General features: G+C 38.2%; 1 protein-coding gene across 5 annotated transcripts in view; it reads left to right on the top strand.

The window, feature by feature from the left end:
* The window catches only part of sugct (succinyl-CoA:glutarate-CoA transferase), an 89,192-nt gene extending 62,305 nt beyond the window's left edge, over nt 1-26,887 (top strand). For 3 of the 5 annotated variants that reach the window (XM_043226532.1, XM_043226531.1, XM_043226537.1), the window contains 2 exons: nt 12,041-12,104; nt 25,780-26,887. In XM_043226532.1, coding sequence (XP_043082467.1) covers nt 12,041-12,104; nt 25,780-25,943 — 228 coding nt within the window. In that variant the 3' untranslated portion in view covers nt 25,944-26,887. Of the gene's footprint in view, nt 1-5,270; nt 5,356-12,040; nt 12,105-25,779 lie in introns of those variants that run through there. The other 2 variants (XM_043226535.1, XM_043226536.1) reach the window with 2 other exon arrangements.
* The last annotated feature ends 731 nt before the right edge of the window (nt 26,888-27,618 follow it).

The following is a 27,618-nucleotide window of genomic DNA, read 5'->3' as shown; positions in this document are numbered from 1 at the left end:
CTTTATAAAAGTCTTAAATGCATTTTAATATTTTAATCAAACAAATATTGAAATCATATATTTTGTATTGCTATTTATATTAGGAATTTCATCATATTTTTTCATAGTTTTTTAAATGACACTTTTAAATGATTCTGACCCTGATCAATTTTATGTCACTGGGGTTTATTTTTTTTTAATGATTTTCTGTAATGCCAAAAATTATTAGGACATTAAGTAAAGATCATGTTCCATGAAGATATTTAATAAATTACCTGCTTAAATTTTTTATTATAATATACTTTGCTGAGAACTTCATATGGAAAAAAGGTGATTTTATTTATTTATTTATTTATTTATTTGCACCATCAGATTCCAGATATTCAAATAGTTGTATCTAAGGCAAATTTTGGCCTATCATAATAAATCATACACCAGTGGAAAGCTTATTTAGTCAGATGACGTATGGACCCTTATGACTGGTTTTGTTGTTCAGAGTCGCATATTAGTAGTATTATTTTTATAAAAGTTTATATCAGTTTGAATAGTACTTCAGTTTATTCCATTAGCCAACAAAGTGACATTCCTATCATCTGTTCATTTTTTTTTTAGTTTGCTATTAAAATGACTATTTTCTATTACTTATTTACATTTTGTATAAATAAATAAGTAGAGATACACCTGTACAGATACCAAAGAAATTTAATAATAACCAACCATATTATTACTAATTAAAAAATGAATAGGTGACACAATGAATGAGCTACTTAATTGACTTTTTTCAGTTAGATATTTTGAGTGCCAGACTCCCCACGTTTGCATTCATCAACCCTTCCGGTAAACACATCACCCGAGTTCACCTTTTTAAACGTATATCTTCTTACCACCGCACAAGCTCCTTGATGAGGCTAACGTCCAGCGCATGTGCCGTCAAAGCGGAGGAAATGAGCTAAAATCAAACGTGGAGACGTATGAGCTCGCAGGCCTGGAACATTTCCCATTCACTTTCATCCAGAGGAGTGCGGTGAACACTTCCTCGTGACCTGAGAGTAGCAGTGTTTGTCAGACGTTCAGCCCGGAGATAAGCCATCGTCATTAGAGAGCCTAGAGATGCAATCAAAGCCTTGCGCCGCACACAGACGGACAAATGAGCTTCGCCGGAGGTGTCTGCTTCTAATTTAACCTCCACCGCGCTCTTAGGGATCATACGTATAAAAATAAAAAGACAAAATGGTTGCGCTTGGGTTTTGTTTGGCACCCAAATGAAATCCAAATGTTGTTAGCCAAACACATGCCTCTTTTTCAGCACAAAAAGATCCGAGTTTAAAGTCCCAGCACCTCTTTCTTCTGAATCACTGTTCATTATGACCACATACAACGCTGACAAGCTGCCTTTATGTATTTTTTATCATATCCATCTCCCAGGACCATGTGGATTAATCCTTTCATATAAGCTGCCTTAATATCAAAAGAAAGTGAAAGCCGATTTGACACGTGTGTGGAAAAGGAAAATGAAAGCAAGGAACGAACTTGGACAGACGGAGAAAAAAGTTTTCGCTTGTTTCATTCAAGCCACAAAACACACAATGTTCTCATCATCGCGTTATCGTTTGATCAACAAAGATGGAGAAAAACCCCCCACCGGGATGCATAAGCAGCAAAAAAAAAAAAAAAAATGGAATGCGTGATGCTGATACCAATCCCGAACCAGAGTTATACGACGGTGCCCGAACCTCAGTAACCTGGCAGGTCAAAATCTCCAGCGCTCTGAACAGATGCGTTCATGACACGTTGAATTCATACGGTTGCAATTAGATGTAACAGGAGCTTAAGTGAGCCATCTGTAAGAAATATAATGAGGCTGGTTTAGACAAGCGTTTGGATCAAATTCCAACTTGGATTACAGTGCAATCAGGGTTGTAAACTATTGTAAATGTGATTCATTGAATTCATTAGAGTGACACATTTGGAAGGAGTGGACTGGAGGTCTCTTGAAACGCTTAACGTGACGTCTGTATCGCAAATCTAGATGCTATCCCTGATCTTTAGACATGTCACATTCTGATATTGATGTATGTAATATGGGCAAAATCACGCATAACCTCTTTGCGTAGTCGTATCAGGGTTTGATTTGGGGTTTAATGCAACCCTGTTTGAGGAAGCTTTGCATGTTACCATAATTAGCCAGAACCTCATACTAGTCTCATCAGTTGGATACTTAGAAAGGATGAAAGAATCTGTGTTCAGTACAGCTTCTCTGAAACCCAGCAGGACACATCTGGACTGTATTAGGTTTTCATTCCGATAATTGATGTTCTCAGGACTTTAGTTAAATAGGCCCTGGCTGAATACAGTTTAGCGTGGCACTATAATCCACACGTGACCTGCCATTATACTTCTCTGTAATAATTTTAGGACCTAATAAGCAAACAGATGATCGAAGAAACAATGAAAAGGCATTAACGGCGCAGTGAATGTTGTGGGATCTCGCTCTGCTGCAGGGATGGAGGCGGTGTTGCGCATTAACTGGAATTTTTCGGGGTCGAGTATTTTCCAGTGAACCCACCGCTCGAGCATTCACGGAGAGAGAAGCACATAGATGCTCTTTGGGAAATAATGCAGTTGTTTTCCTGTCTTGGCGCGGAGCTCCCCGATGACGTAAACTGACCGCGGCATGTTCGTATATTAGTGAATGACCAGCGCACAGAAGTCCGTGGAGATTTGTCGAGTCTGTGAGAAATACTTTTAGTGGTATTGTTTGATCTGCGTGTAGGCTGTTTTTATATACTTTATTTTGTGCGGAATCATGTGTTTGCATGTTTCGCAACTGTACTCGAAAAACGCTTGGTTTCTAGAACTTGCAAATATGCGACAAACAAGTTCAGATTCAGTTTATTTAAAACCACGTCTGCCAGTTTTGACCCCAGATGTTTTCAGCCCAGTATTCTGTGAAGAAATTGATACTTTTATCTGAGGCTTTCCATTCATTAGTGATCTCTAAAAAATATCCGGCAGCGCAACAACGTTTATTATAATCACAACCGTAGCAAACCGGCATATTAGAATGATTTCTGAAGGATAATGTGACACACAAACTAGAGAAATTATGCTAAAAATTCAGCTGCGCATCACAGAAGTATAATACAAGTTATTTTTAATGACCTTTTCCTGTATACAGTATACCAGTATTTTATTAAAAAAAGTACAGACCCCAAACATTTAAACATGCATTTTATTTGTTTGATTTTTTGATTGATTGATTGATTATTTATTCATAATAAATCAGAAGAATGTTTGTTTTAGTGATATATAAGGTAATGATTCTTTTTTTTTTCTTGGACAATTGCTAAAATTGTTATTGTGAGTTATAATTGTAATATAAATCTCAAATCATGCTTATTGTTGAGGGATTGTCGTTGTAAGCAATCCGATGTACTATATGATGATACCATAATAAAATCTAAGAAATAAGTTGATAAGCAATCTACGGTCCACACTAATAGTATATACTGATCATCTTGGCCAGTCAAACGTTTCAGAATACATTCTCTGAACCCTTTGACTTAGTTTCATCCGTATTATCTCTTGTATGATTTCTCGCTCATCTGTCGTCTGCAAAACTCACCGACTTCAGAATGCTGACGTAATCCCATTGGGAAGATGTAAAGTTTATGAACTGTACGAGGCCTGAACAACCAAAGACATTCACACTTAGCCAAGTCACGTTTTTTGAGCGTTTTGAGCGACCGGACTGATATCTGTCCCAATCTGTTCTTATAAAGCATTAACACTTTCATTAACAAATAGGCAATCGCTAAAATGCATGACGCGACAGACTGAGACTTTTTTGCAAGCAAGCACCTTGGGCACCGTAGAAACCGCCCTGTAACCCCGGCAGTGTTTTTCCTTCAGTGCGGGTTGCCAGGGTTGATTTCATCCGTTGCCAGGGACGGCGCAGGCAGACCAGTGGTTTAGCTAATTGTTTCTCCATGCCCACTTCTGAAGCAAACTTTCCATACCACGCTGTCCACGTTAAACTCATACATTTGATCTAAATTTGCACTGCCTTGCATTCGTGAGTCACGATCCGTCTGCGTTAGATTGTCATTACAGTTGCATTGTTTTCAGAAGAGGGCATGGAGAGTTTCATCTTAGTTTTAGATGCAGATGTCGACACCACAGACTCAGTTTGGATTTTTTAATATTGAAAGCAAAACAAATAATAACCCTGAAGATACGCATTTTAAGTTTCTATCTCATAATTTAGTTAGTTAGTTTTCAAGTTTGTTTTAAGTTGGCAGTTATTACCCGCATTTCTGTTTGTTTCTCGCAATTTTGAGGAAAAGTCAGAATTGTGAGATAAAGTCACAATTAGTTTGATTTATCCTGTTGCAAAAAAAACCTTCCGTATATTTTCATTTGCACAATTGTACAATATTACTATTATCAGTGTACCTTTGCTCAAATAATTGCTGATTTAATGGGACACCCAAGAAATGTCTTTCTAAAACATAAAAAAAAAACCTAAATTGTCAACCCTGCAAAAATTATTATAAAAAGTAATATGCCTGTTACTAAATAAGTGGCACCAACTAAATTAAAGGCAAAAAATAAAGCAAATAAATAAATGCAGCAAATATTGATTTGTGTTGCAGTTGCTCAAATTAATGTTACATTTTCTTTGTAATTTTTCAGAATTCAGTGTTAGCTTTTTTTATAACAGAATTCGCGATTCTGAGATCATATCTCGCAATGCCGCAATTTTGAGAAAAGAATTGAACAAATAGAAGTCTGAAAAGTGAAATAAAAATTCGCTAATTAATTCTTTTTATTATGTTATCCCATTACGGAAACAAGCTTCTTTCGAAAACATAAAAAAGGGGAAATTTACACGATATAATGAACTCTATTTCAAATGCAGTCCGTACAAGCTCTCTAATTAACGTTACATTACAACACAAATTCCCTTTGTAATTCCCAGCCTGCAGTAGTCGCTCTGAATCCTGTAATTCAAGCATGAGAACAGTATAGCATATATCACCAGTGCTTGACAACGTGACACCTAATGACTCGGTGTAATAGCTCCTTCCTCCTTCGATCCATAGGCAGGAGCTGATTGCTTTAACTTTCATGTCAGCTCGCGTACGCGCCGCGTTGACTGTCATAAAACGGAAAGTGCAAGCGTAATAAATTCTGATGGACCAAAAATAACACATGTATGATGTTTAAATTAAAGCCATCGATCAACGTTTGAGCCTTATTATTTTTTTATTACTCCTACGCCACCACAGCACTCCAACCGTCGTCTCTCGAAGGAGGAGGGGAGGAGAACCCGGCTCTCGGGATGAAAGAAGGCCTCGGAGGCAGCCATTAAACGTGAGAGAAACACAAATAAACAGACCTTTTACAGCACACAGACACAGCGATCTGGTTTGAAACCACACGGCAGGGGCAACAGGGCACACATATGGAGCCGCCGTGCCAGGCGCTCGCTGGCACATGGGCCTTTATTGCTCCACGCGGTGAGAGTTTAACAGACGGTCGCAGGCTTCGGGCTTCGGATTTGGTGTCCACATGTCTCACAAAACTTAAAATGACTTTGTGGGCCTGCCAGTTTCGTTTGATTATTTAGTGCCGTCCACCGAGAAGACGGAAGCCACTGTCAGATTTAATATTTAGTTATGATTAAGTCGCGAATTTATAAGCGCTCTCTACAAAGGCTGCTGATTTTGAGGTTTGTTTGAGGTTAGAGCCACTTTACAGTTCAGAGAAGCGTAATTGTGTGCCTGTGGTTATAACAGATTTTTCATTACAGGAATGCAGAGTGACGGAAAAATCCTCCCGCTGTTGCGTTAAACAGAAGGAATAGTTTACGAAAATAATCACGTTTTTATTGTTTAACAGAGCTGGGTTGGCACTTTTAAGGATCTCGCTGTTGATATTTAAATCGTTATTGAAACATTCTTTGCCATTCGATTATTGCAGTAAGATCGATCCTTTTATTTGTTTTGATATAAGGTCTCAGCTTTTCAAATTCGGAACATTTTTGTCACTCGTTACTGTGGTGTGATCATCTCTTCATCTTTGTTAGTAAGTGTAACAGTAAATAAACGTGAACGAACATCTGAAGGTGTTTAATGAAAATGACTGAAATCAATAATGTCTCATGTACTGCAATTGCAGTGTTTCCAAGCATGAAAAAATGACAATAAATCAGCTTGTATGCCACGAACCAATAGCAATTTTCGACTATAAAAAAACCAACAACTATGTACTACAATAAATATATACATTATATTACAGATCGGTTATATTTTACTTAGTCTTTTTACTTTGTGCTTTTTGTTTAGTCACAGTTTAAATGTCATTATTACATCGTTTAAAATTATTAAATGATTTTCCTTTATAAATCATTGGTTGTCTGGATAAGAGATTTCGGTTAAATATATCATACAGGAGACAAACACAGTGATATTTGAGAAGTGAAATAAACTTTATATGATTTATGGAAAGTGCGCAAGAATTATTTAAACAAAATCAGCCATGTGCATAAATTTAGGCACCCGTGTCATCTTATTGATTTCAATACCTTTAGCATTAATTAGTAGAACTCAAAATTGGTTTGGTAACCTCAGTGACCCTTGACCTCCATACACAGGTGAATCCAATCATGAGAAAGTATTTAAACGAGGCCAGTTGTAAGTGTTTCTCTTCTTTGCATCTTCTCTAAAGTGTGGCAACATGGGAGCCTCAAAACAACTCTCAGATGACCTGAAAACAAAGATTGTTGAACATCATGGTTTAGGGGAGGGATACAAAAAGCTGTCTCAGAGATTTAAGCTCTCAGTTTTAACTGTGAGGAACATTGCGAGGAATTGGAAGACCAGAGGCACAGTTCTAGTTGTGTTTGAGTACGCAGCGTTACACATTTGGACTTACTGAAGTTAGGCTTATTCAAATTTTCTTTGTTTTGGAACATCTAACTCTTTTTCATCTTTGGATCGTTTTAGTAGTATATTACAAAAATGTAAATAAATCTTCAATGAAAATCTCTTACATGTCATTCTATATTATTCACAAAATCCTTGTCCATTTGAATCATGTTTTTTTTTAAGCATCTGTGGAGGGAAACATCAGCTTTCAGGCTTGTTCTTACACAAAACCAGAAGTTACAGATGTGTTATTTTGACATGAACCACTTAGCAACCATCCAGAACACCCAAGCAACCCTTTGCACGTGCAAACAACGCTAATGTTTAGTGTATGTTATAGTTGATTTACTTTTTTTCTCTCTCTCTCTAAAGAACGCCACGGTGTTGACGTAATTTTTTAGGCTGACCCAGAAGTTTGCATCACTTTGGTTTCCTTAACAAAAACCCGGTAGTATCTTACTGGCCTTTCCATATTGCATAAAAAACTGTTGTGATCCGTAAAAACAAAACTGAATATTATTATTTAAAACCTAAATACAGTTGAGAGCTTTCTGGGCTTTTCTTAATGATGTGAACGCTTCAGTCGTGCTTCGGATTTCATCAAAAATACCTTCATTTGTGTTTCAAAGTCTCACGTGTTTGGAACGATGTGATTAATAACCGAATCTTCACTTCTGAGTGAACTATTCCTTTTACCGTAGACCTTATTTCAAGCAGTTTACCAAAATCGTTTGACGACGGAGGCGGAAGTGTTGAAATGCGAAGTCGTTTCCTGGTTTTGTCCCGCAAGTGTCCGTCATCCCTACGGTGGTCTATTCTTATCCATTAGCCATCAACACCTCTGAACTACTCCTTCCTTCATCTGTCTGTGTGCTCTCGTAGAGTTAATGACTCTCAGATCCCTCTCTATTCGTTCTGACATGTCAATCCACAGAGCTCCTGACGTCACTCAGGTCATCATATTCCTAGGCAAAGTCACTCTGACCGAATAATTCATAAAGGAGAAGCCCAACCTGCCTCCTCCAAATCTGCAAAGGGAGGATAAGGCAAGAAATCGGAAGGAAATTTGTGCAGACGGCATCGGAAGAAACTTTCCAACCATTCGTCTTTGAGAACCGTGACAAAATCACGTCAGTACTTGAAATAATTTCAGCTTGTATTGTGTAAGCATGTGTGATTAATGATTTGTTGAATTATTCCACATGTTTCGGGGGTTGTTTACTGGGAATATGACTAGTTTCATTTCTTTGCTGGCTTTTGAGATTTACTATTGAATTTGAGTGCAGTGAATCAGTCAATGTCATATGACACGTTCACGTATTACGTGGTTGAAGGCTTCTGTAAAACTGACAAAAAGTAGTTCCATTGAAATATCCAGTTTTTTATGTGATATTATTGATTTTTTTTACAAAAACAGTAATGCAGAAAAAACCTTATTATATTATCTATATACACACACACTGAACTTGGGGAATATATATATATATATATATATATATATATATATATATATATATATATAACATCATTTCTTTACACATTTGTTTCAAAGCAGCTTGACAGTAATAAACAAAATAAAATTCTGTTATTGTTATGTTTTAAATGTTTTGTTTTTAATTTGTCTATATGTATTTGGAAATAATATTACTAAATAATATTTAATAAGTATACACACACACACACACATATATATATTAATATATTAAAAGTGACTCAGCAACTATATTTAAGCTTATTTTTGGAAGATTTGAATGCCTTTTTTTTTACGTAACTCATAAAAACACACAGGGCTTTAAGACACGTGACGTCTGTCAGGAGCTAACAAGTCAATTAAAGCACCTCACTTATATCCAAAAATGTTCTTAGAGTTACTCCTTAACTGTGATCTTTACATCATTCAGTTTTCATTGTACACTAACAGTCATCCCAGCTGCATAAAACACTCAAAGATGAGAGATTCCTGGAGTTTATAGCTTGTTGAAAGTCTGTTTGGCTTGTTTCTGTCGCTGGTCACAGGGTCACCTTCATCAGTACGGGATTGCAGAGACCCCCTTCTGTCGGATTCATTACTATGCTTTTCCCCGGAAAACACATCATCGTTACCCCGGTCTTTTCTTTTTTGACTCAGTGTTTCCCCCCATTATCCCTCTCCTGTCCTCTATTATCGTTTTCATTTCTTTCCAGTTGTAACACAGAGCTGTCTGTCGGTTGATTCTTCCTGCCGTGCATCATCCAATAGCTCCGCTGCCGCGATCTACTCCACCTTTCCTTCCTCCGTTCAGCGATTTGCATTTCAAAGGCGTGCGGTGGATATTTTGGATGATGCACACGCTGACTGAGGTAGTTGTGAATGTATGGCTTCGTGGCAAAGAGCCCAACGATCCAGCTTGATTTAAACGTTTCCATATAACAGCTTGTGATACAAAAAAATAAGCAAAGCCTTTCTCAGATGCCTTCTGTGATGAATACGATCGGACTGACTGAAGCATTATGCGCACATGTTGGACTTTTACAGTGATTTCTGCCATCTGAGTCTCTGAGATTTGTTTTCAAAAGCAACATTGAAAGCATCGGATGGCTTTAGCATGCTCACAGTGCCGTTTGACAGATGCACTGCAATGTTTTGGCCACATTCCTGCAGTGTGACCCATGTGACGCAGCAGGAGCCAATGGGAGCACTGCAGCTGATTACATAATCAGGTGTTTTTTCACCTTAAATAGATTTCAGCCATTCTTTTTTGTTGACGGTCACATTAAAACTTACTTTTTATTTAATTTTTTTTTTCAAATGCCATTTTATTTAGATTTTACTATACCATTGTTTTAGATTTTGAGGCCTGAAATTTTTAGAAAAAAAGAAAATTGGCAATTCTCCTGTAATTCATGTCAATATTGCTAGTGAACCAAAAAAAGAGTTTGTGTGTGTGTGTGTGTGTCTGTGTGCTGGGTTTTTATGGGGACACGGATGTTTTAATGACATGGGTATGATAGAGGTATTACAATTTGATGGTGATTTATGAAGACACTACCCATGTCCCCACAATTCAAAATACTTAAAAAAAATTATTAACTGGTGTTTTTTTGAAAATCTAAAATGCATAAAGCTTCCTGTAAAGAGTAGATTTAGGTATAGGGCAATAGCACATACAGTTTTTACAGTATAAAAACCATTACGCCTATGGAGAGTTTTCATTGACCATAAAATACCTGTGTGTGTGTGTGTGTGTGTGTGTGTGTGTGTGTGTGTGTGTGTGTGTGTGTGTGTGTTTTAAGACATTTAGCAGGGAAAAATACTAAAATAATAAAATGAAAGCAAGCATGAATGACCATTGACATCCTGCAATCTGTCATGAACTTAACCCAGGATCTCATTGCTGTCGTATTGTACAATATGATAAGAAACGTGATGGACATAGAAAAGCATTTAGGGTACAGCCGGCTCAAGAGGCAGTGAAGAAAACATGGTCGGGTGGAAAAAAAAAGAGAGTGAAGGAGATTAGATGAATGACTCTCTAATCAGAAGCCACAACGCTCACATTAGCCATGATCACATCATTCAGTCGGCCCTAAGAGATACAGCACATGCGCCACGCATCCAAACCGCCTCTAAATAAAGCATGACATCGTGCAGAGCTCCTATCTCACAAAATCTGGAACTTTCCCCAGAAGAGTCAGAAAAGTACACAGAGTATTGAGGGAAACATTGGAGAGGAGCAGAGAAAAGAGCGAGCGGGAGAGAGAACACAAGGGTGTCATCCACGTCTGGTGGTCTGGACATCATCTTACATAACTGTCTGGCTTCAGCTCAGTGACATGAGAACCTATAGAGCTAATGACACTAATGCGCTGTGACAGACTACATAGAGCCCTGGACTCTGGTGGGACCAACGCCGGACTTTGAGTGGCATTTGGAGTCTCATGAGCCAAACAGAACAACAGAATAAGATGCCAATTCCGGCACATCATCTGTTTTCATATACATTTCCTTTCATCCTTACCCACACATGAGTTAGTGGATTAAAGGAATGGTTCGGTCAAAAATGAAACTTCTGTCATCATGTGCTCAATCTTGTGTCGTTCCAAACCTGTATGACTTTGTTTTTTCCGTCGAGCGCAAGACTGAAATTTGAGAATACCCTGGCAACTGTTTTTCATAATGAAAATGAAACAGGATGGATGCTGTCAAACTGGAAACTGACATGAAAAAGCAACACAACATTATCCATATGACTTGTGTGCTTTATTCAGCGTTCTGAAGCCATGCGGTAGTCTCAGATGATGATGTTCCTTCACAGGACAGCGACTTTTGATTTTCTGGAAATAATGGCATTTTTGGTGAAAACCAAAATATATTTTAAATATACTTTGAGCGTGTTGTATTGTATGCGTTTTGTGCGCCACTTTTTTATTCAGTTTTGAATCTTGACAGCCACGGTATACGTAATTAGAGTCTTTGTATGGAAACAAATGGCTAAAAAAATATTTTCACAGAATTTATTGGAAAGTTGGGACGTTTGTAATCAGAACAATGTTCAATGTAATATAGTAAAAAAAAGTACATGTTATTATTTAAATAGTTGTTGTGTATTTTAAATTCATGTTGAAAACAGCTGTGCTGCTTTATATTTAATGCTTTTTTCAGGATTCTTTCATGAATAGAAAGTTCAAAACAATTGCAATTATTTGAGAAGTGTTTTCTGTCATTTTCAATCAATTTAATGCATCCTTACTGGATAAAAGCATGTATTGCTTGAACAGTTGCATAATTATAATATTTAGGTGAACTAAAATCATTAGGTCTGCACCTTTTACAACTGACAAAACTTAAAATTAGTAGCGATGCCTTTTTGGTGCATTGTTTAATGTAATTATGGTATATAAGCAGGTTGAGAAACATGTTTGTATGAGCAATCAAAATGATAATCAACAATACATCCTTTACCCTTCATAAATCTTGTGCTGTTAACCTTGTTTTTCTTTGGTAAAATCAAAGATGTCCCAGTGTTGAAAAGATGGCACATTTGTGTGGTCTTTGAGAAGACAGTGAGTGAATAGCTTCAAGAAAAGGAGTGTAAAAACCTGGCATGAGTAATTGTCTCTGGCTCACGTTCTTTTGTCTTCATTCCCAGGTTGCTCACAATGGCCTTATTTTGGAAATGGACCACCCAACATCAGGAAGGATAGCAGTGCCAGGTTTGTATAGTATGTTGTGAAGTGCAAAATAGTCCCGATTTTCGATCACTTTTAAGCATGTATTCCAAGGTAATACTGAGATCTGCATATTAGAAATTCGAAAATCTCAGGGCAAAAATGCCACCAAGTTGAACATAAATACCTCACAAATTTAAGATTAGGAGGAATTGCCCCCAATTAAGGCTGTCACCAAGTGTTAAAATTGTAATGTCACTGCATTAGATTGTTTTTTGCAGCATTGAGCCTTATAACATATCACACGCTTCTGAATGCAATGGTACTGAGTTTTGTTAAGTGTGCAACAAGAAATTAATTTTATGAGAGATTCATTCAGAGTTTGCACTTTACTAGATAAAACCGTCATGAACCGCCATGTTTTTCTGTGTAGGCAGGTAATGATGTTTCCCCTAACATTTCTATTAATTTACATTAATAATAATTATTATAATGTCAAGAGCACCAGTTGATAATAATGCTTTTTGTCATAATGTAATATAAAAAATGGGTTAAAACTATAAAAATGGCCCTATAAAATGGAAGAAAAAAAATTTATATATAAAATATCTAATTAAAATATTCATTTCTGAATATTTCAGGAACACATCCAGTTTCTGAGAGCTTTCAGATTTCAATTCTGTCGTTATTACTCAAAACCTGTATGTAATTTTTCATTGAATCACAGAAGGAAGCATTTTAAAAGAATCCTCCCACATCTTATATTCCACGTCTTCTGAACAAGTTTGGAACAAAATAAGGATCTTGCAAATAAAAGAAGTGTGACTTTCATTTTTGGCTGAACTCTTCCTTTAACCTCTTTACACTTGAACTTTCAATTGCTTTTCTATACTATCTTTCCGAAAATCACCCATGCACTTCATCGCATGGTCCAGACCCGTGGACTCTGAAGAGTTCTACTTCCCTTTGTGACTCTCTTGTATCGAACAATGGAAAATCATTTATTTGAATGCTTTGTTTTGACTTGTCTTTGTCCGTTCAATGAAATAAGTCACCCCATGCTCTTTCATTCTCCGGCGTGAGAGTCCCTGAGAGACGCTTTCTGAACTCGTCCTTTCGTTTGATCGTCCGCGTATGCGAAACAAGCGATCATTGATCCCCGAAACGGACAGGTCTGCGGTCTGCTGAGCGTTTCGCCCCTAGAAAAGAATGTCGAACGCAAAGGCAGCATTTTAGAAAGGTTAAATGCAGATGTTGGCTGTTGTTAAGACAACTCGCAGTCATTTTTCTCTCAGCGACTCAATTCCCGCTGTTTTCGTGGCGCTTCAAATGTCAGATCCTGATGGACCCGCTCCAGACAGGTGGTTTTACTAACAGCGAATTTAGCTGCGGTTTGCAGCTCTGTAAACACACAAATACACGCCACTTACGTAGACACTAGCGTACGACCCCGGCTAATGATCTATGCTTTGTCCCTTCAGTGACTAAAAAGCAAACACTGGCAGGAACGGACCGCTAATGGCTTTGTCATGGCTAGTTGGTTAAACCTTACAAAGAGTCTGTTTACTTCCTTTTTACTTGCAATCCTCACCTTCCGCAATTTTATCTTTTCCAAAAATGCAGTTCGAGTTGCGCTCCGACGAATTCCGCATGCTTCCACAACCACTAAATGCATTCTGCGTCAACTGTCCCTGGAGTGATACCCGGGTTAATCAGGCAGGTCCTTTGATGGCTACGAACGGTTGTTTACCAGTTCATTGTTTGCACGTTTGTTGTCTCCATCCGAGCCAAATCATGGATGATTGTGAAGAATTCCTACGAAAAAAAAGGGCCAGAAACCACAACAAACACCTTTTTCCATTCCGCATTCCTTATCCCTGACCCATAAATTCGCCACAACGCACACTCGAGGCCTCTAATCTTCCACGTCTGTTTACATAAGATCACTGTCTGTCTATGTTTTGTCACTGCACATGTCGAGCGTTTACCGCCTTTGGTGACTCTGTGATGAGCTTGACGGTTGGCACCTCGCTATTTATTCCCTCTAAACCCCAACATTGGTCTTCGCATCTAATGTGCAGAACCAAAAATGGAGTCCCGAAAAACATAGGCGCGAAATTGACAAGTATTATGTAATGGATGTCAGGGGTGCATCAGAGTTGAATAAGCCCAAAATGGCTTGACGAAACAATCTGAGAGCAACAAGTGTTATCGGATTACATAATCGACAAATTACTAATGACCACAGAATAACGATAATAGAGTCGCAGGCATTCCTTTGTGGGTGAAACGACAGGAATGCATGTTAAGAAACGTTGTCCGGCTTTTTTTTTTAAGTCAAAAGAGAGCGGGGACGAAAAGGGCTCAGAGGATGTTTTTGTGCCGCTGATTGCGAGAAGCTGCCTCATTAGCGATTGTGCAGGACAGTGTATTGTGAGGCACTTCCCAAAATAAACCCCTTTATTTAAACCAAAGGCCCTTGGCAGAAGCTTCTTGTTAGTTGAGTTTGCGGCTCTCTGTGATGCCGCAGATCTGACCGGCTAAGGTGAACATTTGATGATGTGGGAAAGGTAAGAAAGAAGCATGTATTTGTACACGTGCAGAATAGTTATAATTAATTATAATTATAAGCAGTGTAGTATTGCAGCAGACAGAAGATTGATTTTCTCCCCACAAAAAAAAAATAAAAATTCCGCAGGAATATGTAGATGAGTACTTCAGAAAAATGCATATATGAAACAATTAAAGAATGTTTTATGAGGTAGTGTAGATAATTAAATTCATTCATGTTATGTCCAACCCACATATTTACACATATCCTTAGGTAAACTAAAAAAACTATAAGGGGTTTATATTTATGTTGTTATATATTGTTGGTCATGTTAAGTCCTACTGTAGTAAACTTTTTTTTTTTTAATTTTTTCAAAATGTGTTTGTTGTTATCGTTTTTTATTTGAATTGGCCCTTATCGTATGACCTAAAGCTGTGTAAGAACAAAAAATCAGCAACAAATGGGTTTGGATTGCCATGGCGCGTAAATGATGCCCAAAATGAACAATTAATTTGATTTCAAAAATATTCAGCACTTTTAGCTATAACAACAGTAAGCAAGTATTACATGTAATGATTAGGATTCATGACCAATTAAAGTTAACCATCTGTAATTATATCATCAGTGTAATTGCTTGTCTTGGCATGTAGTTTTACAGCGCTGTTTGGTAAAACAGCCCGTGCCATAGGGTTTCCTCACTGCTGCTGCTTTTGCTTCTTTTATCGACGTTAGCAGGTTTGATGTGTTCCATTATAACGCATAGATTTTTACAATCTTCTAGAACGTTACGTAATTGTCCGTGTATTCTGCAAGAACAACTAAATGCTGGTGCACATTATGTGCTCTTCAGCTGTCAAACCCAGAGAACGATACGCCGGCTCTAAACTCTACAGCTCATCTTTCTGAAGTGTGAAGACACAGCGTGTGCTCTGATATAGTGAGACTCTTATGAATCTTGAAGAAACTGCTTTTTGAAGTTTCTGTGCATTTAGAAGTGATGATCAATGGTCAGAAATGCACAATGTAACACTCTAAAGTCTGTCTTACTCTAAAGGAGAAACAGAAAAAGCCTTGTAGGTTATTGTGTTCAAGCTGGAATATCTGGTAATGTGAGGTGTTCCAGTCTGCTTACAGGTCCACCCCAATGCTATTACACATATGATATTTAGCATTTGAAACTGGGATGTTATGGGTAATGCATTACAAATAACATAAACCGATTTCTTAATCCGATTATTACAACCCGAATTTGGGAAATGTTGGGATGTTTTTTTTTTTTATTTGAATAACATTTCAAATCACATGAGCCAATATTTTATTCACAACATGAAAATAACAAATGTTTAAACTGAGAATTTTTACACTTATACACTCCATGAGCTCATTTCAAATTTGATGTCTGTTGCTGGCACGGGGGCCAAAAAGGGCTAAAATATAAATGCATTTTTTACAAGATTTATGAGATAGAATTAGCTAGCAAAAAGGGATGTTCATTTACAGAGGTATGAAGTAAAGATGGGCAGAGGCAAAAAAAATTGCAAAGGCTTTGCAAATCTAATCATCTACAGTGCATAACAAGCAAAAGATTCTGAGAAACTGGAGAAATCTCTAGGCTGGAGACCTTCGTTGGATGCCTGTGGTCTTCGGGGCTCTTAGACAACATTGCATTACTCATTGGCATGATTATTGTCATTGACATACTAAATTTGCCCAGTAATACTTCCAGAAACCACTGTCGGTAAACACAATCCCTGTTGTGTCCTGTGGGCCAAGTTTCATTTAAAATGGACTCTGTGTCCTCTGGGCTAAAAACGAGGGAGACCTTCCCGCGTCTGATGGTATGGGGGTGCATAAGTGCATACAGTATGAGCAGCTTGCATGTTTTGGAAGGTACTATGAATGCTGAGAGGTATATAAAGGTTTTAGAGCAGCATATGCTCCCCTCCAGGTGACGTGTATTTCAGGGAAGGCCTTGTGTATTTCAGCAGGACAATGCAAAACCATATATCACAGCTAATGCTAAAACAGCATGGCTTTGCGGTAGAAGAGTTTGGTGCCGAATGGGCCTTACTGCAGTCCAGACCTTTTACCTTAAAAGGAAATTTGGCGAATCATTATAAAAATGGATCAAAGACAACAACAAACTCTTTATTATGTTATCTATGTACTACTGTGAATAAAATAAAGGCTCACGTGATTTGAAACTTTTAGTTTACATTTTATTGAAATTTGAAATGTCCCAACATTTCTGGAATTTGGTTTGTACAAGAAACAACTATCTACATATGAAAGCAATACTATAAACATTTATGTGCCCTACAGTCTTTTCCGCATAGCCGTGCTGCATTGAGGTCGGTTAGTTTGTTTTGAACTGGTAAGATGTGAACTTTAGATGATTTGTCAAGCCCCGGTGCCTGTCATCTGTAACCTTATTGAAACATATACAACACACTTCAGAGAGCCGAACACCCCCGTCCTCCATCTCGGAGCCAGGCCCGAATGAAAGAATGCAGTCCTGAGGGAAATTTTACGAATGAGAAGGTACGGACATGAGATGGTGGGAAAGGCCGTAGGCGAAGTGCATCTCCTCTGATGTAACATTCCCAAACGCCCTCACCGTTCTCCTCTGGTCCACGCTGAAATGTCATATGAATTGACAGGTGAAGTTTTTATCCAGAAAAGCCCCAAAAAGAAGACCTGCTTGTCATTGTGCTTCATGTTCTTATCAGCTATTCAACTTTTGCTGTGATGCTGCATTTTACGGGACAGTTGTTGTCAGTTGAAGCCTTATTTATGGAAGTCAGGTTCTTTTAATTAACAATTGTGACAGCAAAAGTGGGCCTTTTCCCCTTAGAAATGGACTTATAACATTTTTAAGAAAATAAGTCAGTATTGTAAGATTTAAACTCAAGAAAAAGTCAAAATTGTGAAATATAAACTCAAAAATTGGCAAAATTGGAAGGAATTGCAAGAAATATATTTGCAGTTATTAGTCGTAACTGAAAGAAATCGTCAGAGTAGCTAAATATTAACTTGCAACTGCAAAAAAGGGTCAAAAGTGCAAGAAAAAAATCGAGATTTAAACTTAAATTTGTAAACTAAAACCTTGCAACCGCATGAAATCAGAATTGTGAGAAATATCAATAAAACAGGCTTCCATATGAATCAAACTTGACTGAATTAATAGTTTTAATATGCTGTTGTCTTATTGCTGCATAAAATTCTAAATGTTTTTTTTTTTTTTTTTTTTCAAAATGTAAATCTAAGTCACATTATTAAAAAAAAGTTGATGGAAAACGTACCTCTAACCTAGTATTGATATTCAAAACACCATGCGCCATAAAAATGATTCGTTTTTCAAACGGCGATCAATTCTCGCATCTAGTGTAGCTCTACGTACGTTCATAGGTCTTGTGCGCTTTTAGAACACATGAGCGGACTCTTCTGAGAGAAATTCAGTAAGTAAACACCGTTTCGGACACAGAGCCTTTCTGACAAGATGACTGGTGGATCAGTATAGCTGCAGCTCCTGAAAAATGATCCTTTTCACATCAAAGATGTGCTTTAGTTGTCTCTGGGGCCAGAGTTTGTGTGAATGAGAGCGTTTATGTTCACAGTCTGTCAGATCCCCTCGCAACACAGAGCTGCTTTGACGTCACCCTGAGCCAGCTATCTGGGGTTGTTAGCGCTGATATTGCCGTAATGCCCCCGGTAGACTTAGCCAAGTATGCACTACAAACATTTACTGTGATGCAGCAGAGACTTCTCTCAAATCATAAGCCTTCGCCTTTCTTTTTCTGAAGCTCAGTTTCCCTTCAGGCTGTTTTCGTTTTTTGGAGCTTTTAGGTCACCTTCCATTCCTCGTAGGGAATTTGTTTGTCATGTGGCAAGGTCTCAGAGGTTTGACGTTTTGATGATTTTAGCTTTCTCCGGGCTGTTTGATAGGTCAAGAGGATGTTGTCACACTCATATTGAATATGAATATGTGCGCATTATGCTTTTGCAAAGCCGTTTGTGGCAGTGTCAATGAATAAGTAACGTTAAAATACAGATTAATGACATAATAGCCCAGTAGTGGTGGTAGTAGTAGTAATAATGCTAATAGTCTCTTAAGTACTTGTAAATATACTCCTATATTTGGAAATCCTATATGGTTTTGAAGAATGTCACTATTAGCAACGGTAAACGACTAGTTGAAACTATTAACTAGTAATTTTAATGCAAAAATCAAAACATTTTTATCAGAAATGCATTATTTTGTTTATGAGTTTTAAAAATAATTGACAAAAGAGCATCATGACCCGTACGAAAGTTTCTAAAGTAGCCACGAGACGTTACTTTGCGCTGTAAGTACGAGCTTCACATTTCTGATGTCCTTACAGACTTCCATTGTAAATGCCACTTTGGAGCTGGATTTATATATTTGGACATTTTTGACCACGAATAGAGCTTCACTGAACCTGAAACGTTTCTTTATAACACAGCGGGGCTTAGCCTTTGTCTTCCTGTGCCAGTTTTGTAGTTTTATGTTGGAAATAAGTTTTGGCTTAGGGTTTTGTGTTTCCCTGGATGTGGACAGCGAGGGGGCTCATAATGTTATATGAATGATTTTACCACTGTTTGATTGGCCGTATTCTCTTTTTAGTACACACAAAAGTCGTTGCATACTAACCAAGCCAGAATGAATATAAGTTTATTTCTGCCTTTTAAAAAACCAAAAAGAATCAACTGTGACTCACTGTTTCCAGAGATCTTCACCATCTCCATCTCTTTGCTGTCTCAGTGTACAAAGGCAGCACCTCGTACATCATTTTATTCACATATGAGCTAGTCTGAATTCCTTGCTCTTTTCGCTCATGCCATAATATAATGAGGTTTCCCACTCTTATGCATGTTTCACATTCTCCTTTTATCCAACACCGCTTCCGTTTTTTTTTCTTCTTCTTCAGTCGTCATCCCTCTCCCTCGCCCATTAAAGATGCAGCGAGTAGTTAAAAAGAAGCTGAGAGGTTTAATAAAAGGACTGCGAGGTGCTACTTGTTGCGTGGGCTCAAAGCACCTGAGATGAAGATGTTCATCTCCGCTTGACAGCTCGAGCCTGCCGTTCCGGGACACATGAGAATTCATGCAGAATCTCACCCACTCTTTTTCTGTCTCTCTCTCTCTCCATCTCAAACTAGAAACGGAGGACGCGAAGAGAGTTAAATGTGGATGTTTCCACGTTAGAGAAAGCTGTTTTAAGTCGGAATTATGTGGTTTTCGTAAATAAACATTTGGATGTGTTGGATTGTTTACGGGTCACTTGTGTTGGGAGTTATAAAAAAAGATATTTAACATCTCTGATATATATTTAAAGTTTTCAGAAGGGTTTAACAACGCTATTGCAGACGCTGTACGTGTGGATTGCATTAAAGGAGCAGTTGCTGGAAATGTACTCACCTTCAGCCTTTTAAAATGTTAGAGGAGTCTGGTACTTTATGGGAACAGATTTAAAAATGTAATATTTCATCACTTGCTCACTGCAGTGAATGGGTGCCGTCAGAACGAGAGTCCAGACAGCTGATAAAATCCACACCACTCCAGTCTGACAATTCATGTGTTTGTCGAAAGCTAATCCATAATTTAGATACGGATAAAACACAATTTAACTTACAACCATTGTCGAAAGCCAATTATAACACTTCCTTCAAAAGTCTCTCCCTTGCATCAAAATCAGCCAACATGTTTGTTTAGAACTCTGTTGTACTCTTTTACTCTTTTTCGCTGGAGTAGGCAACCCCAGATCACAAAACCAGTCTTAAGTTGCTGGGGCGTATTTGTAGCAAAAATACATTGTATGGGTCAAAGATGTTCTTTTATGCAAAATATCATTAGGATATTAATCAAAGATCACGATGGATTAGTTTCTTACAAACGTGTAGCTTTCATCTTCACATGATGTTAAATGATGTGGAGTGGTGTGGATCATTGTGATGACTCTCATTCTGACGGCACCCATTCACTGAAGAGGAACCACTGGTGAGCAAGAGATGTTCTGCTACATTTTTCCAAATCTGTTCTAATGAAGAACCACTTTCTGTCTATCCAAAATGTAGATGAGAAATGTTTTCATTTTGGGTGAATAGTTCCTTTAACTATGGTTTAATATATAAATAAGTGTAACCATGACATGAGTGTTGCATGACTAGCAATGGCCTTTAGTCTGTTTTCACAATTAATTACAGCGTTTAACCGAAATGCTTGTATTAAAGCAGGTACACTGTCTACTGATAACTCTTCATGTGTAATAGTCCTAGCTTTGCCTGTTGAAATCCCATCACTCTTTTACAATACTCAGGATAAATGATCTGCACTCTTTCTCAAGTCCCCACTGCGGTTGAGACCTGTTTCTCTTCACTTCACTCAGCGCCGTAGATCTCCTCCGGGAGATTCTCTTTATTCTCTTTCCTTCTCTTCCTCTGCTTTTGTCAGCCATGCAGAACCGGAGATGCTCTTCACATACACACTGCATACAGAGAGTATGCACAAACCTGAACCTCACAACACATTTGAGATGAATTGGAATGCTTTAAATGTGAGCCAGATCCCATCGTCTGACCTCGTCGATGCTCTTGTGTCCCAAAGCCTCGTTCCAACACCTAGTGGAAAATCTCCCCAGAAGGCTGGAAGCCATGAGGGAGGACGAACTCCCATTGCCTGCAGCTCTGAAATATTGAATTAGTTTGTTTAAAGAATAAAGCCGTGAGAGACTGTTATTAGGATTTTTCCACAATGTTGTTGTGCACAGCACAAAAGAGAACCCACTTAATTTCCTTAAAGGAATAGTTCGCCAAAAATTAAAATTGTCCCACACCCTCAGGTCATCCAAGATGCAGATGAGTTCGTTTCTTCACCAGAACAGATCTGTAGCTTTACGTTGTAGATCCTCTGCGGTCGGTGGGTGCCGTCAGAATGGTGTGGATTACTGTGATTTTGTTTTTATCAGCTGACGGCACCCATTCACTGCAGAGGTCCATTGGTTGAGCAAGTGATGCAATTCTACATTTCTTCAAATCATCTCGGATGACCTGAGGGAGAATACATGTTTATCAGATTCTCAGGTAAACAATTTTTTGAATCATTGTAAAGCATGTAATAAAGCACAATACTATAACATTATAATTTACAGTCACTTTTGAACAATTTAACACGTCTTTGACAGCTTTAACATTACATTTTAAAAGCATGTTTTCCACTTATTTGGCTTTTTTTTAAAGCATTTGTTGAGACGACAAAGACACTAAAGTTAAAGCTTAACTAATAAACATTTTACACACGTGTGGGCCGTTTACCGTTGCTAAGCAACTTGCCACATTCATTTATAATAAATTCGATGCGTTTGGTCACAGACGTATGCATGTCAACTTCAAATGTGACTCATATTTCGCAAGCCGGAACTGTCTGTGTCATACATTTCCGTATATATGTCAGATAAAGTGGTGTAGATCAGATATAGATTAGTGTAACTAATCTGAACCGGACAGAACTATCTCGTTTTAACAGGTTGTCTTTCTTGAAGCAAGGAAACTGTTATCTGCAAGAGAATGGAAATGAGGTGACCACGACAGCACATTGTCGCTGATATTTACTCAATGGAAAGAGGTTTGACTCAGTGTTTTCCACTAGCGTGGAGGAATCTTCACGGAAATACCGGAAAACGAAGTTCAGCCTTTTTTCAATCAGGAAGGAAAGTGCACTTTATGGTTGGATGATGATATTTACATGCAATCAGAGGCCCGCATGATGCATGCATGCATATCGCTCGGAAAATGTCAGGAGCAATTTAGATCAGCAGCACAATTGTATATTTAGCATGTCAGCGTGGTTTACCGTAATCTTTCAATCCTGTCTCCCAGAGAGACTGCGAGAGAATCTGAGATGACTAACATCTCACTTCAGCGCTGCACTGACGTCCACGGCTAACTTATTTTAAGCTTTTCTAGCTCAAATGTAATTATGTTTAAGATTAAGGAAAAGGGATTCAGTAATAAAGTATTGAAGCTATTCATAATAGCATTGGTTTTTAAAATGCATCCTAAAAATCTGAATGCATCTGAAGATTTTTGGATTCCGAATCAGTTCCTGATTTAAATTGTAATTGTTCAATGGATGTCTCTAGGATTTTCAGAGTCTTGTTTTACTAATTATTTACTCCTGTGATGAAAATATACATTTTCAGCATTGTCACTCCAGCCTTTAACTGAGTGTCACAGGATCCTTCAGAAATCACTCTGATATGCTGATTGGCTGCTCAAGAAACATTTCTGATTATTATTCATCTTTGCTATCATTTTCCCCCCACAATGCATTACCTGCATTGAATGTCTCCCTCTTTTCTAACTTTCTGTATCATGTGACCAATTCGATTTGAATGCACTCTCGTGATTTAAAAGGGAATCCTGGGATATGTAAAGACTTCACACACGTCACGTTTCTCCTCTACAAACCACTGGTGCCGCTTTAAAACATCGTTTAATTTAAATGAACAACTTGATTACACTAATCTAGTCTAGTTTAATGCTGAACAGTTCCTTAGAGTAAAGAGCTTGTCCGAGGAACCCAGATTTCCTGCGGCGTCCCTGTAATCGAGGTGCGGTTGAATATTTTTTGACCCTGTGTTTCTGTGAGTTCAGTTCCAGCGTCTTGCTTCTAGTCGTCTGAAGTGTGCGGTGCAGAGCGAGAATGAGAGGAGAGAATAAGCGGCCTTTGTTGCGGTAGAGCGAGAGGAAAACCTTGGACCGTGCCTGCGGAGAAGAAGAGCGTCCCGCTCCCTCGTTCTCCACGATAACAGCTGAGGAGAAGCAGATGTGGGAGCAAGAGGCAATTATGAGCCTGCGGCCAGTCGATCAGAAGCGAGGGAGGGGGAGATAGAGGATGTGGTTAAGGCATTGCTTCTAACTGCTGAGGCTGCGAAACCACACACACGCACACAATCATGTTTGAGATCTGTTGTTCCCTCCTTTTTTGGATGTTTCTTTTATTTAAATGGCCATCTTCATGTTGCCGCATTTCCTGTGTGGAGTTTTCTCTGCATCTGTCTGGGATCTCTTATCTTAATTAATGTAAAAAGTCGCCAGTACCTGTCTGCATAGTCCGTTTCGCCATCGTTTTGTGGACCATCGTGTCCTCGACCAAACAGAAGGCAAAGAAGCACAAATTAGATCTCGATCTTCTTACATTTTTCTCTTGAAAAACGTTTATGTCGTTTAGATTTCATTATGATCTTAAATAGTTTAACCAAAAATACCCTAACCTCAGGGTTATTCACATGTAGATGAGTTTGTTTCTTCACGGGAGCAGATTTGGGCAAATGTATTATTACGTAACTTGCTCACTAACGGATCCTCTGTAGTGAATGGGTGCCGTCAGAATGAGAGTCCACCATTAAGACGTTTTTAACTTCAAACCAATGTCCGTAGTCCGTAATAATGCTTTCCCCAGTGAAAAAGTCCATCTCCTTTTGTCATGTCACATCAGAATCCACCTATATATCAATGTATGTTTTCAATGTTTGTATCAGCCTTTTAAGACGGCACCCATACACTGCAGAGGATCCACTGTATGCCAAATTTCTTCCAATGGAGAAACAGCACATGCCGGGATTAAAAAATGAGCTTCCAAAAAAGCATAAGCACGCTTTTCAAGCATCGTACGGCAATAGATGTGCTGTTGAAAATGAAGACAAAAATATTTGGACCCTTGGTAGTTACTCGGCTGAGACATCTCTGTAAACGTGAAGAGAACTGACTTAATACTTCCGCTGAAAATCAACACCAGTTGACCAAAACTAAAGCTTGAAAAGCAAAGTTTGTTCATGCGTATACATAGCAGGCTCACTGTATCTAGGGCAATGACTCTTCTATGACAGGCTGCTTTATGCTCATCTTCATCGCTTCAGAAGCACGCTGTATTAAAGAGAACACATGGAAAGGATTACGTACTGTATAGCCTGAGTCTAAATAGAAAGTAAGTGTTTTTGCGCCGTCACTTGGGCTTCTGTAGCCCACGTTACCCTTCCAGCCTGTGATCTGTTGCATGTCTTGTTTCAGTCCGTTTGAAGAATGAGACTTTCCGAAGTGCTATTAATAACGAACGACAGGCCTCGCCTCCGGTGGACACGCACCATCTCTGTTTTGAAAACCGCACGTCTTTCGCGCGAGGCCCCTGAAAACATTTGAAAAAGCCACGGATGTTGGAGGTTAAGCAATCAAGACACATTTATGGGACGCGTTAGGCTCCGGGAATGTGACCTGTAGCTGCGTAGGAGACGCCACTCGTTCAGAGCAACGAGGAAGAAGCGCGCGAAGCACGTAGGTGTGCGTCTCTTGTCTCCTTTCCTTTTTTGACGGAACAGGAGTCGGTGGAATCGTAGAATTGTGGGGGAGGACAAACAATTTGTTTCTGTAAAATTAACATTTGCGGAAGAAAGCAGAAGCACGAAAAGGGAAGCGTATGCTAATACCGCCTAATGACAGCAATATCTGAGTTTTAAGGAAGTGACTCACCCAAATGACCTACTCATCCATTTTGACATCATCTTTCTGTAAATGCCACAGTTGGATAACGCAGGCTGTGTTTATATTCCAAGATTGTACGTCGGTTACTTTACGGAGTTTCCTGCAGGTTTGACGTATACGAGTAATTATAACCAGAAGCAGCTATTTCTTCTAATGCCCCTCCTACACGTTCTTGTCTTTGTTTAAAGTTCAGCGTTTTGTATTTTCACCGCCATACTGTTTAAGTCGGGTCTAAATTAGGTCTGTTCTGCCACATTGACATGCTTATTTTCAAGCTTTTTTCATCTGGGGTCTTGTGAAGAAAAATGGTTATATATATATATATACTGTAGATCTTAGTCTGTACTGAGTGTGTATATACTCACATTCGATGTTTCATTCTTATAATTCTTATTAGTTTTTATCAGAAAGTTTGAGAACCTTTGGCATGATATGATTTTTGCACATATATACTAACATGTATATTTCTTGTTTGGGTGTTCTCAGAGTTACGTATTATTTCACCTTTGCCTCTTTGAGTCAGAAAACTGCGCTCTATCGGACAACAGCAGCGTTTGAAGCATGCATGCTACAAAGTAACAATTATTCGACTTCATTTATTGTTTCCACGCAGGTCCCGCTGTGCGCTTCAGTAGTTTTGAGTCCAGCAATCCGATGGCGCCGCCTGTGATCGGGCAGCACACGGCTCAGGTTCTCAGAGACACGCTGGGCTACAGCGAAGATGCCATAAACCAACTGCTAGCCTCTCGGACCGTCACTCAGAACAAGGTGCAGTGAGAGACGTCTGCAGTGACCGGCCAGCAGACGGAACACGGCCTTCCTTCTGAGCACAGCGGTGATAATGTTGTGATTAAACTGTGAATGTAAAAATAATGAGGTAATGATGCATTCACAACATTTACATCCGTGCTGCCTGTTCTATAATTCAACAAAAAAAAGTAAAACTAATTGTGCAGTATTAATGTATAAATATGTTTCGTTTTTAGCCTATTATCAGAACCTATTTTTTTGCAATGTCTCAAGAAAGATTTATCTTGCAAAGATATTTGACTGATGTTTATATGAACCACTGCAAGCTGTAAAGAAAACAGGAAGTTTGACCAAAAGGAGGAAATGCAATTTTTTTTTTTTTTTTTTGAGCGAATGCAAAAGTTTTGCAAAAGGATGCAAAAAATTCAGAAAATAATTTTTCCTCCCACCCTTCACAGGCTCCATAAATTCAATAGTACTTTTACAATAATAATCACAATAAATATATAATAAAAGTACTACTAAACAGTTGTAACCATGTTTGTAAAATAACACAATAACTCTATATAAAAATTTAATTTGTGCATAGATCTTTGTAGCACATTTTTTAGCAAACATTTATTTTTTGTTTTTGTTTTATTATGATTTAATTATTATTATTATTTTGGGGCGAACTATGACTGACATTTAATTTTGAGATTCACGCATACTGTTATAATAATATAATCATAATAATAATATTAATATAAAAACAATTGATTACCACTGTGATAATTATTAGGCAGTCATTTCAACAACTTGGCACTAAAGCAATAGAAAAATAAAAGCGTTTGAGATGATTGTATGAAACAGGATCATCCAAATTAATGGTAATTTTAAATTAATGTTTTAAACATTCGATAAGATAAATACTGTTCATTACAAAGTGTATGGTCAAGAATCTCAAATAAATACAAAGTTCTTATACAGTATAAAATTGACATCAATTCTTTTTTGCCATCAATAATGTTTCTTGCCTGTAAGTTTTTGCTACAGATATGTGACCCACAAATGACATCCAAATGGTACATTTCATAATAAATATTGCAGACAGTGTTTATTTATATTTGTATGCTTACATTTTTCACATTTTAAAATCAGAGGCTAACAGCACAGCAAGCAATCAAACTCTCGTTGCTCTACAAAATCTTATCCTGGGCCGAAAGGTTAGTCTAATTCATCATCTACAGAAAGTATATTTTCCATGTTCAATGAAATTACAATATGTCTTATCTGAGGCTTGTTAGATCTGAAATGGTCCAGAAGTGCCGTTATCTTCCGTAGAGTATCTTATTCCCGTCACTGCGCGCTGTGAGCCGTCGCAGGTGCGAGTTGAAGGCGCAAGGTCACTTCACTGTCTTCTCAAGGCCTCTGGCTTTGCGCTAATGCATGGTGGGACTGTTTAGCCGTGCAGTGGAATAAGCACCGTTTCTGATGTGTAACTGCCAAATCTTTCATGTCCGATTTCCTCCGACTTGGGACACTGACTCATGACAGAACAACGTGAGAGAACGCAGAGAGCAAGGCACGAGAGCTTCTATTGTTAAGCATTATAGTCGGCATGAAACGAGCATTCTGCTTGTTGTTGATCTTGCTTTAAACAATTCAGCTTTATTTTTTTACCCCGACTTCTCCAATTGCTTTGACCACTTAAAGCCGATGC

This window comes from Puntigrus tetrazona, chromosome 24 (genome assembly GCF_018831695.1).
Source record: "Puntigrus tetrazona isolate hp1 chromosome 24, ASM1883169v1, whole genome shotgun sequence".
NCBI classification, from domain to species: domain Eukaryota; kingdom Metazoa; phylum Chordata; class Actinopteri; order Cypriniformes; family Cyprinidae; genus Puntigrus; species Puntigrus tetrazona.
Note: the sequence above shows the minus strand (reverse complement) of the source record. Positions and strands in the feature narration are given on the sequence as shown.